The sequence below is a fragment of the Danio rerio genome, chromosome 3, assembly GCF_052040795.2.
Source record: "Danio rerio strain M-AB ecotype USA chromosome 3, GRCz13ab, whole genome shotgun sequence".
Lineage (NCBI taxonomy): Eukaryota > Metazoa > Chordata > Actinopteri > Cypriniformes > Danionidae > Danio > Danio rerio.
In genome coordinates, this window is record NC_141023.1 from 56,335,421 (window position 1) to 56,347,500 (window position 12,080).

Consider the following 12,080-nt stretch of genomic DNA (forward strand, 5'->3'; position numbering starts at 1 on the left):
CATTCGGAAATGCTCATTCCTATGCCCTAATCACGTTAAAGCAAGGGTGTCAGAGTCAGATCCTGGAGGGGCACAGCCCTGCACTGTTTAGTTTCAACCCCGCTTCAGCATACTTACCTGCAGGTTTCAAACAGACCTGAAGGACTCAATTAGTTTGATCAGGAGTGTTTAATTAGAGTTGGAACTAAACTGTGCAGAGCTGCGGCCCTCCAGGAACTGACTTTGACGTGCTTTAAATGGTTTAACTACACAATTGAGCGCTTCAAAGGGATGAAGGGTGTAGGCAGGAGGCCAAAAAAATTCTTGGACCACACTTGAGCATAATCTGCATCACTAATTAAACATGCAAAGAATGATGCAAAGCGTTAAACCCTTCAAAATCCGTGAATGTGGAGAGTTTTGAGCACTATTGGTTTTAGGCTGACCCTTCAAAATGGAGGAAGTGATGGTTCTCACTGAAGTCTCGTGAATCTTCTGGAGCTGAAACCCAATTTGGTAAGAGGAGTTTCATTTTCAGCACTTTCTCCTAAAGGGACAGTTCACCGCACATTTTAAAATCATTTCTTAACTCAAACTGTTTCTAAACTTTAGATAAATATATGAGACATACTGAAGAATGTTAGAGAAAAGAAGCCACTGATATTAAGTTACTGATTTTTTTGTTGAACTAAAATTTAACAGGTTTGTAATAAGACAATCTGTGGATATTTTTAGTGAGCTGCAATGAATAATAAAATCTGTGGATAATGCAGAAAGACTTTGGCAGTACAGTAACTTTTCAAATTTAATTTTAAATAAATTGTAATGTTTTAAGCCATTTTCAGTGGAAATCTAATTAGATCTCCTTTGGTAAACAAAGCAAGTCTTGTCGCTGCGTCCAGCGTAAGTCAGAAAATGTTACTCTACAAACTTCATTGTACATAAATCATATACACACTTGTATATTAGTCAGTAATAATGCTGAAATTAATATAACAATTGAAATAATATAATTTTAAACATTTACCTAGACTTGATGGGCTACAAAATCTGGAAATCTGGGCACAGATTCGAATCTCAATGTGGGTCTGGTGGCTGAATTGTCAGTTTTGGGTGAACTATCTCTTTAAAGGTTTGACTAATCACTACAGGTGGGGTTTTAGTTGTGGGTGAATTAAAAAAAATAAGTACAATCTTAAGCTGCGGTCACACTGGGCTTTTCCTTCCATAGACTTTAATTCATACGCACGCGAATGCGTCTGACCGGAAACGCAGGGTCATGTGTAAAGTTTCACAGGTTGCTGCGTGCAAAGTTCAAGCTTGGTAAACTCTGACCTGCGAAATCGCATCACTTGACTGCGTGAGACCAATCGAGGATCAAGACATGACATCTCTAAACAGAAATTTAAAACATGAAGCAATTGCTCGCTTTTTAAAATGTCTAATAAGCTTGTTTAATCCCGCCCCTTTCGCAGCTCCGCATGACAGAATTTCACATTATCAAACTCTAGTGTGACCGCAGCTTTAATATGATATACACTCACTGGTCACTTTATTAGGTACACCTGTCCAATTGCTCGTTAACGTAAAAATCTGATCAGACAATCACATGGCAGCAACTCAATGCATTCAGGGATGTAGACATGGCTTTGGAAATTTGGCGTCAACAACACAAAAGCATGGATCCATCCTGCCTTGCATCATCGGTTCAAGCTGGTGGTGGTGGTGTAATGGTAGTAATTTCCTGGCACACTTTGGGCCTATTAGTACCAATTGTATAACGTGTCAACGCCACAGCCTACCTGAGTATTGTTGCTGATCATGTCCATGACTTTATGACCACAGAGTATCCATCTTCTGATGGCTACTTCCAGCAGGATAACACACCATGTCATAAAGCGTGAATCATCTCAGACTGATTTCTTGAACATGACATGACATGAGTTCACTGTACTCAAATGTCCTCCACAGTCACTAGACTTAATCCAATAGAGCACCTTTGAGATGTGGTGGAACAGGAGATTCACATCATGGATGTGCAGCCCACAAATCTGCAGCAACTGTGTGACGCTATCATGTCAATATGGAGCAAAATCTCTGAGGAATATTTCAGTACCTTGTTTGATCTATCCCACAAAGGATTAAGGCTGTTCTGAAGGCAAAAGTAGGTCCAACCTGGTACTAATAAGGTGTTCCTAATAAAGTGGCCGTTGAGTTTAGTGGCCGCTTGAACTTAATATTGAAGACCGCATACTTTTACTTTATATATATATATATATTAATTAGACACTGATTAAAGTTGACCAGGAATTATCTAGCTTCTCCTCAAGATCACTGTGAGCAAATAAAGTGGATTTCAGAAGACTAGCTTCTCTTTACTTTGGCTGTTTGCTTTTCCACTCCAGCTTCATGCTGCTTCAAACTAGGTGGGATTATGTGAGGAATAATTAATGACAGGCCGCTTGGCTTCATGAGGTGGCTTCATTACAGCGCAATAGAGTAAAGACTCGGTTGCGCTGCCTCTACTATAGTGACATCATTCTGGATCCCTCCCCATATGCAGGACCCGCTGCTCTGACACCAGTGAGAGGAACATCTGCATCTCATCTGCTGACCTCAGTACAGCCATCTTATGCTGCGTCCAGCAGATTCAAATGATCCCACAATGGCTGTTAATGGCAGTTTACTTCAAGTCTCGTTGCAAGTCCAATGATACGGGTACATTTAGTGATTTTGCAGATGATTTCGTCCGAAGCGAACTACAAATAAGAAGCATAGTGATCTCTCACCAAACAACCATCTGCAGTGTTTACGCATCACATTTTGGTGACTACTCGCATGGAACCCCAGCTAAAGTGGTACTTAGTAGCAGACCTTGTACACTGTGGTAAACCCCCACCACCCCCCATAAGTGAGCGGTACCAGGCAGTCGTATTATTGGTCGAGAAGGGTATAAACAAAGGTCAGAGCTATCACCAAATAGGTCAGCTCAGAGTGGGTAAGACTTGAGCTCCATGTGGGCTGTCCCAACCTTCTAGACTTAACATTGATCTATTTATTGTCTTACATAAGTGTTTCTCAACCACGTTCATGGAGGACCACCAGCACTGCATGTTTTGGATGTCTTCTGTCACACCCTTTACAGGTTTTTCAGTCTGTGCTGATCTAAATCAGATGTGTACCAAACAAGGTGTGTAAGGAGACATAAATGGCATCCCAAATGTTTCACTATGCACTTACACACTGAACAGCAGAGTATATGAATTTAGTGTTGACCCAAATGAAACACTAACGTTCTTTTCAAACTGTCTTCCAGATGATGTTTGACTGTTGCCAAACTAGTAGAATAAATGGCCAAACTAACAAAAGAACCTGTCTAGAGTATAACAGGATTCACCATCGCGAGGCGATATAGCCTATGTGCAATATTTTAAAGTAATCCAACATCAGTGTCCAAAAGTTCCACCCCTTCCCTTGAAGCTTGGTGAACTCTGACCTGCGAAATCGCATCATTTGACTGCGTGAGACAAAACCTATCAAAACCTATCCTACAAAATCGAGGATCAAGACATGACCTCTCTGGACAGGAATTTAAAACATGGAGCAAATCGCTCGCTTTTTTAATGTCTAATAATCTTGTTTAATTCTGCCCTTTTCGCAGAGCCGTACGACAGAATTTCGCACACACAAACTCTAGTGTGACTGCAGCTTAAAGCTGCGGCCGTTAAGTGAGTGAAGTTTCCAACATTCCACACTTCATTTTAACGGTTGAATAAGGTCATCATCCCGATTATTAAAGTAAACTTGTTTTTTAATACTTACACCATTTAAGCCTCATTCACCCTACGAGAGACTGGCAGCAACAAAGCTTTAAACGACTTCATTTCAAATAAAAGTGAGCTTCCACTGACCTCCATCTATGCCAGTAATTCTTGGTCCTGGAGGGCCGGTGTCCTGCATATTTTAGTTCTAACCCCAATAAAACACACCTGAACTAGCTAATCAAGCTCTTTCTAGCTATATTAAAACTTCCAGGCAGGTGTGTTGAAGGAAGTTTGAGCTAAACTATGCAGGACACCGGCCCTCCAGGACCAAGTTTGGGCACCCCTGCCTGATATGAGCAATAAAAAGGACATTTTGAAAGTGCAAAGGAAAATAAGCACTCAGAATTGTGCACCTATTTCTCTGATCTCTTTCCTAGCATAACAAAATGTCCCATAAACTGCTTTTTTTCAGAATATTAATGCCTTGTGTTTTGGGAAAAGAGAAACTTCCTGTGGGCAGCGGACCGACTGACCCCCACAAAAGGGCCCGATACATCCATTGTCAGACGGAGACAAAAACACGCACCAAAACAAGCTATCAAAAATGAAGTATTATTTACTCTTTGTACTCATTTCACTAAGCAAATACAAAGTCATTTATTTACAGGGAGAAATGGTTTTTCCATCAAGACAATGGGCTTTGTGGAGGAGCGGCCTCTGGGCTGCTGGAGTTCTGGCTGTTTTTCTCAGGGGGAGCCCCTGTTTTCACAGGCTCGAAGCGGATGCCAGAAGGCCCCTCGTGCGGCCGCATTCTTCTCCAAGGGAAGCAGAGAATGCGTTTGTAGGTGGTCCTCATGTCCTCGTCCCGAAAAGAGTAGATGATGGGGTTCACCAGAGAGTTGCACTCGGCCAGAACCAGGCAGTACTTCTCATACTTCAGGACGTGACATTCGATGCACTTCAGACCGTCCAGAAGGAGGATCACCAGACCTGGAGTCCAGCAGATCACAAAGGCACCTGAGGAGAAAATAGGTCACACACACACACACACACACACACACACACACACACCAAGTGTTGATGAGTGCAGGGTCGGGTACAGATTGGTTTATGAGGGCAAGCCACAGCAGCATGCAAAACAAATGCATCACTATGCAGCCCCTTTCATGCTGTTAGAACTCGTGTATATTTCTGCAGATAAAAATCAGAGAGCATGAGGTGATATTTGCACAAAACTATGCAGACGCTCTAAATCATTTACAATATAATGAGCCAAAAATAGCATTTAGCTGGTAACAGGAACATCCTAAACTTCAGTTCAATTCTTTAAGGCATTAGGTGTCACAAATGAACAAGGATATTCCTTCTAGGATATCATTTTTATTTATAGATAATTAGACATTCAAAAAGTCCAAAAAGGAGTCAGTTTAATATTATTAATAGTATTCATTAAATTTTATTCATTTTTACAATTTAAATTAAATTTTAGTACATCTAGTACTTCTTCTTTTTTTTTTTTTTGGTAAAACTTTGTTTATTGTATTCATATTAAAGGTGCAGTATGTGATCTTCCAAAATGCTGTCTGTTAGAATAATATCGTCGTGAAAACACAGTCCCTCCCCTGTCGATCAAAAGTAGCACATTAAAGATGACAGAGAGCCACTACATCATTACAGTCACCAGTTAGAAAACTATACAGTATAATACTATAATTCTAATTTAAAAAAAAAAAACTATTATATCTAGCACGTTTTCAGTTGTGCAGCAAGCAAAACGTCAGTGCAATATTTCATGTGTTTTGCTAAAGCAACAGTGTGCTTAGTGGTTGACTGGCAGTGTGCAGGAATTACACTTATTACTAAGCCATACTTGCGTCCTATTTCAGACCGAAAATTCAGAGTAGCATGATAAACTATCGGGAGCGCGTCACAGGCTGTCATTGTTCAAAAATGACCCAATGTGAATATAAAACCAACTTCCAACCACCTCAGTAAAGCAGGCTAGGTGGAAAAGCGCTATGTTTTGTTGTTTAACTAAATCAAAATCTACATTATCTATGCTGTAAAAGGTCTCTCATGAAACTGGAAATAGTCATCAAGCTTACGCTGACAGACAGTTTTGGCTACTTATTAGAATTATGGGAATGATCAACCGACAATATTAGGATGAACATTTTTTTAGTCGTATGCTTTACCCAGAATATACAAATACATTTAGATCTTTTACTTTAATCATTACTATTGAATGTTGAGTTTCAACCAGCACAATACAAATTGTTTCTGAAGACAACCACCTACTGCAGCTTTAAGCCTACAGTGTAATTTGACTCCGATTTTAAATTTGACAGTAAGATTGGAGCGGTAGTAAAATCTAGCTTTTCTCAATTAAGACAACTAGATACACTAAAGCTAATATATAGCAAGACAACAGTTTGAGAGAGTAATCCATGTTTTTGTGACCACTCTGTTAGATTACTGTAATGCACTGTATGTGGGGAGTAGCAGTCAGCTATTGCGCATTTGCAAATAGTGCAAAATGCTACAGCACATCTGTTAACTGGTATTTGCAAACATGACCACATTTCCCCCATGTTAGCTTTGCTTCATCGGTTGCCAGTGCATTTTAGACTAGAGTTGAAGATTCTTTTTTGTTTTAAAAGACTCTTAATGGTTTTGCCCCATCTTATATCACTGAGCTGATACACCTATAACACATATTGCAAATGATTTATACCGCAAGTGTCAATTTCAGTTCATAATTTAAGTTTTTAATAATTAAATGTTTTTTTTTAAACTGAGATATTTCTAAATTCATAATTGTTGTGAAACTTATTAGTAAAGCAAGTTATTAGTATGAATAGAAAATAATTTGCATAGTTCAGGGGTGTTGAAAGTCAATTCCTGGAGGGCCAAAGCTCTGCATAGTTTAGCTTTAACCCTTATTAAACCCACCGGATCAAACTAATAGAGTCTTTCAGGCTTGTTTTAAAGCCCCAGGTAAGTGTATTGACGCAGGTTTGGAACTAAACTGTGCAGAGCTGTGGCCCTCCAGGAACAGACTTGAACACCCCTGAACTATGCTAATAACCCTCTACTAATACTAATAACCTGCTATACTAATAAGTTTCACAACAGTTATGAATTCAGAAATTTCTCTGTTTAAAAAAACAAAAAATTAAATTATGTAATTATTTATTCACTCAAAATCATCAGATTCAGCTTGTTGGTTGCTATAATTCTATATATATATATATATATATATTAATATTGTACTCTAATATGTTTGTATACATTTACATATTTTTTTAGGATAATTGTGCACATCATCAGTTTATTTGATTTTTAATGTATAATTTGTAGGGGTGTAATGGGTTACAGTTGATCCATGATTCGCATTGATCACAACCGACAGTTTGAAACACACGACCCCCAGATTAATACTTTTTTTACTTGTAGATTAATCCTAAATTTGTAACGTTCACAGAGAGATCACTTCTCATATCATTCAAAATCGCATGTATGAAAGCATTTAGGCTTTCCTGTAAAATACAGGATGATTCAAAAAAGATTACCACAACTTTGATCTTTTTATATATATATTGATATTATTTATGGGCCAACAGCGATCTTAGCGAATGAAACTTCAGAGCTTCCTTAAATTAACGACAGAAAAAGCTTAGCTCTCCTTTTCTTCCTAGCAGAGTTCTTTTGAAAGTTGAATTCTTTTTGAATAAGCCTATAAAATGATGATGGAAATTGTGGTAGGATATTCAGGATGTGGTGGGTTTCTTAGCTTATTAAAGGGGTTTTCTGTCACTGACACACATTTATTGAAAATGAGACTAAAAATAAATATGGGTTGTTCATATTATAATGTTAGATTTTAACATTTAGTGTTATCAGCAACAGTCGTAGGAACAGTGAATTTTTCACAGTACTGAATATTTTACAGTTTATTTTTATTCAGCTGTTTATTTCTTCATTTTATTTTGAATAAAATTACAGCTAAGTTCTGTTTGTTTAAACCAAAAGTTTCTCGCAGTATTGTTTTTGTCTCCTCTTTTTGGCTGATCTAAAAAATGGTCAGATCCACGACAAAAAAAAAAAAACAATGTGATCTGAACCATGAGATTTGTGATGTTACACCACTAATAATAAGCATTTCAATTTCAGGGTTTCTGCAGGTTTCACCAAGTAAAATTAAGAATTTAAGACCATTAAGAATGAAACTTAAGGCTTGTATAGCATTAAACGCTAGGGATTTTCTTAATGGCCCAGCAAAAAAAAATATCTATTTTCTTTCCACGTCAATAAGAAAATTTTAATCAGTAATTTTTTGGTCACATATTTGAAACAATGTTTCAAATCAAGCAGACCCTAGCTGTCCATGTCAAATAAACAATAAATAAAATTATACATTATATAGTTTTATTGAGTCGTGTTGTTGGTGATTTGATGTGTGTTGGATCGATTGAGTGGCTTTACATGGACATGAAAATTTAGACCTGTTTAAAATGATTTAAGACCTACAACACAATTTAGGACTCTAGAGCCTAAAATTTAGAATTTGAAATTTAAGACCCCGCAGATACCCTGATTTTGTGTTACTCACAACAGCACAAGTCCAAATGATGCATTATTTCCTAATACAGCTATTACTAAATGAATCCAAAAGTCTGAAGCGAAAATTATAACAGAGAACACTAAATAAGCAGTTTGTGCTCCAGTTAAAGGTACAAAACAAGCGGATGTTAGAGCAGCCAAACCGGTTTGATAAACTCGTTTGAGCTGATTATAGATATACTTTATTTTGCCAAGAAAACAAGTTAAGGGCTACTTCACTCAAAAACATTCCCCCACTTACCCCCCACTCTATAATTTTACCAGTTTCTGTCTTCTGTTGAACACAAAACTGGAATGTTGGAATAAAGCAGTCCTTGACATTCATGGTAGGAACAAAAACAATACTCCTGAAGTCAGTAGCTGTTTCCATCCAATGATTTTTATGCACATATCCGAAAATTGACCTTACTGTTCGCAAACGAGCGGGCGCAGCCATTTGAATCTCTTCGGCTTGAGACCTCTAGTCTCATTCACTTCCATTCATTTTTAGACATTAAAAACAGCTTGTTGTGCTGCTTGATGTTGCAGGCTGATATTTTCTTAAGTGATTCTGCTTTGTCTGTATAGTCATGGACACACTTGTTTGTAGAGTAATTAGTTTGACTTTTTTGCTGTTAATTATTCCTAGTATTTTCTCTCATAGGCAACTGAATCGGAAGTTTTAAAATGAATAAGGTCAATAGCATAAAAATATGCTTGCTGAAAGGCAAATATGCATGAATTTTTAAAACATAATTATGCTGACAACAAAGAACAAACATTTTAGAATATTTAAGAAATGCACATAAGCTATGATTGAAACACACTGACCGAATGTATACTTAATACACATCTGAAATTCTGTTTTGGCCATTGCTAAATGTCTTCGCCAAAGTCCATTATCATAAAGGGGTTCAGCATTATTACAGTACCTCCAGAACTGTCGTGGGCAGCAGTGCACAGTTGCTTACAGTAGCTTCTCTTTCTGCAGGAAATGACCTTTTTCTTTTTGATATTTGGCCTCAGTTTATCAGGAAGTCGCGTTTTACGTTCATTACATTTCATTCGATTTGTCTCATTATATAGGCATGGTGCTTCGTTCGCAAATGTTTTATGCAATATTCCAGTTTTGCATAACAGTTTAATTCTTAAGAAGGAAACATAGCTAGTGGTATGGAATATCTAAAGCAGGGGTGCCCAAACCCTTTCTTAGGAAAAACACCAAACTTAATCGAGGCTAAAGGGCCGAAGGTAAATATAGTCAGCATTGGTAATTTCCTAATTTATTTAACAATGTTTAAAACAACTATAAACTTTGCTTTATATTAACTAAAGGGCCGATCACACTAAAGATGCTTTTTGCGTTGAGAGGCAGCTTTTTTGAATGGTTTACCAACGGCCACAAGCGTTTTGCGTGCTGCTTATCCACTCTGCACGACTTGCATTTTTAACCACCTGCTGTGCCTTTCCTTTTTTGCTGTTGCATGTCATGCGCTCACATTTGAAAAAAAAAGTGAATTCTTTGAGCGGAAAAATTGTTACGTCAGTTGCGTTTTTAGAACGTCAGTCATGTTTTCAGAATGGAAAAGCACGTTCGGTGTGATCAGCCCCTTATACAGTATTTATTTTTATTTTTTTACATTTTACAATGAACTTATTACAGTTACAGCAAAATCTAATTTACAAAAGATTTACACTAGTTTCTGCATTGATTTGCTCACTGACATCTTCTGTATACTCATCTGTCCGTCGAGTGACAGTATTTACATATTCAAAAATCATATTCATTTACAACATTTATTGGAAACAATAAAACAAACGGTAACATTTTATTTTGAGGGTCCATTTGAGTAGGAGTAGACTGTCTGCTTAATATCTGTTCATACTGCTCCTTCAACAGACATTTAACTGACTATAAGAATTTACATGAACATGTCAACTTACACTAACCCTAACCCCAATCTAACAGTCTTATAATTAATGAGAATTAGTTGGCATGTAGATGCAATGTTATGTAAATTTAACAAACGGACCTTAAAAATAAAGACCAAACAAAAAAAGGTGATGACGATCTCTGCTCTGTGTTAAAGGCATTCGCTCCAACCCTCTCCATCATTCTCACTCTCCTCTCAGATGGGATGGTGGGCCAAATCAAAGGTTACAATGGGCCAACTTTGGCCCACGGGACCTACTTTTGGCACCTCTGAACTAATGTACAAAATAATAAGATCATAAGCTGTGGTCACACTGCACTTTTAGCCCAATCGACTTCCATTCATGCGCATATGAATGCGACAGACCGAAAATGCAAGCTCATGCGACAAGTTTTGCTGTTCGCTGCGCTGAAAAGTTTAAGCTTGGTGAACTCTGACCTGCACAATTGCATCATGACAAATGCGTGAGACAAATCGAAGATCAAAACATAACCTCTTTGTACAGATATTTAAAATATTTTTACTTTTTTAATATAATTTTTTAGGGGTTTTAACCTTAATTATGATGTGGAACAGCAGAGATTTCACATAGGAGCAGAGTGAAGGGAAGGATCGGCAAAGGACCTTGAGCCGGGAATCGAACTGTATTATTTTTTATTTTATATATCAAGTTTAATTCTGAAAAAAATTCTGTGTCGAAATAGACAAAAAATGTCAGCAGATTCTGTCTGGCCCTACTAATTATCTTGTTTTATCTTTTCGCAGCGCCGTTTGACAGAAATACGTATGCTCAAACTCTACTGTGACCATGGCATAAGTCTTCAAGTAAGTTATTCTCCAACATTATTCAGTATATTTTCCTTTGTTCAACAGAAGAGAAACAGTAAAAAACATAAAAATGAGTAAATGATGGCAGAATGTTCTTTGGTTGGGTGAACCATCCCTTTTTTGTGCCTGAACAGACAACACTACAAGCTGAATAACATTCAAAAATTGAACAAGCATAACAGGAACTCTTTAAAATGTTTTAAATTAAGCAAAAAATAACAGTAAATATTTAAATTACTCACAAAAAATAATAAACTCCAGTAGCCCAAAAGTCAAGGCCTTACCCAGTATCATGGACATGGTCTTCATAAGGCTGATAACCGTCTGATTATTTGAGGGCTGATCTGTGTGAGGGGACATAACTTGACTCCGCCGGCGGACGTAGATGAAGATGTGCGTGTAAACGGCCACCATGATGAAGAAGGCCATAAGGTTGAGGATGGCCCAAAACACTAGGAAGCTGCGCGAGTACAGTGGCGCAACCGTGCTGCAACCTAACTGGTCACACACACAATTCCAGCCCATGGTGGGCACCAAACCCATGACAACTGCCACCACCCAGATGGTGACTATCAGCATGACCACTCGCCGGCGGGTCATCGTGGTGTGGAGCTGCATGGTGAAGATGGTCTGATGGCGCTCAACAGCCACTGCCAACAGGTTGACCACTGAGGCGGTGAGGCTCATGTTAATCAATGCCCCACGCACAAACCACTCCTTAATGGTCAAATTGATGGTCCAGGGTCCTGTGTGGAACACTAGATACGAATACGAGATGCCAGCGAAGAGGTCAGCGGCCGCCATGTTTCCTAAAAGGTAATAAATTGGGAAGTGGAACTTTCGGTTGACAATTATAGCCGCTATGACCAACATATTGGCCAGGATGATGAAAACACAAATGGGGAGCCCCAGACCGACCACCACAAAGTCATGAGTGCGCCAGTTTGGACTAATAGGCTTGCCAGTCCTGTTG

At 38.2% G+C, this 12,080-nt stretch overlaps 1 protein-coding gene and 1 long non-coding RNA gene across 2 annotated transcripts in view; one reads left to right on the top strand and one right to left on the bottom strand.

Moving 5' to 3' along the window:
* Positions 1-4,343: 4,343 nt before the first annotated feature.
* Positions 4,344-12,080, bottom strand: part of lpar2a (lysophosphatidic acid receptor 2a) — an 8,538-nt gene continuing 801 nt past the window's right edge. The window contains 2 exon segments of the mRNA NM_001003578.2: positions 4,344-4,760; positions 11,392-12,080. The exon segment at positions 11,392-12,080 is cut by the window's right edge and continues 237 nt beyond it. Of these exon segments, the coding sequence (NP_001003578.1) occupies positions 4,429-4,760; positions 11,392-12,080 (1,021 nt within the window). The 3' untranslated portion in view covers positions 4,344-4,428.
* LOC147846064 (uncharacterized) lies at positions 5,265-10,019 on the top strand. Its single transcript, XR_015481309.1, has 2 exons — positions 5,265-6,627; positions 7,917-10,019. It is a non-coding gene; the product is annotated as an uncharacterized LOC147846064 (long non-coding RNA).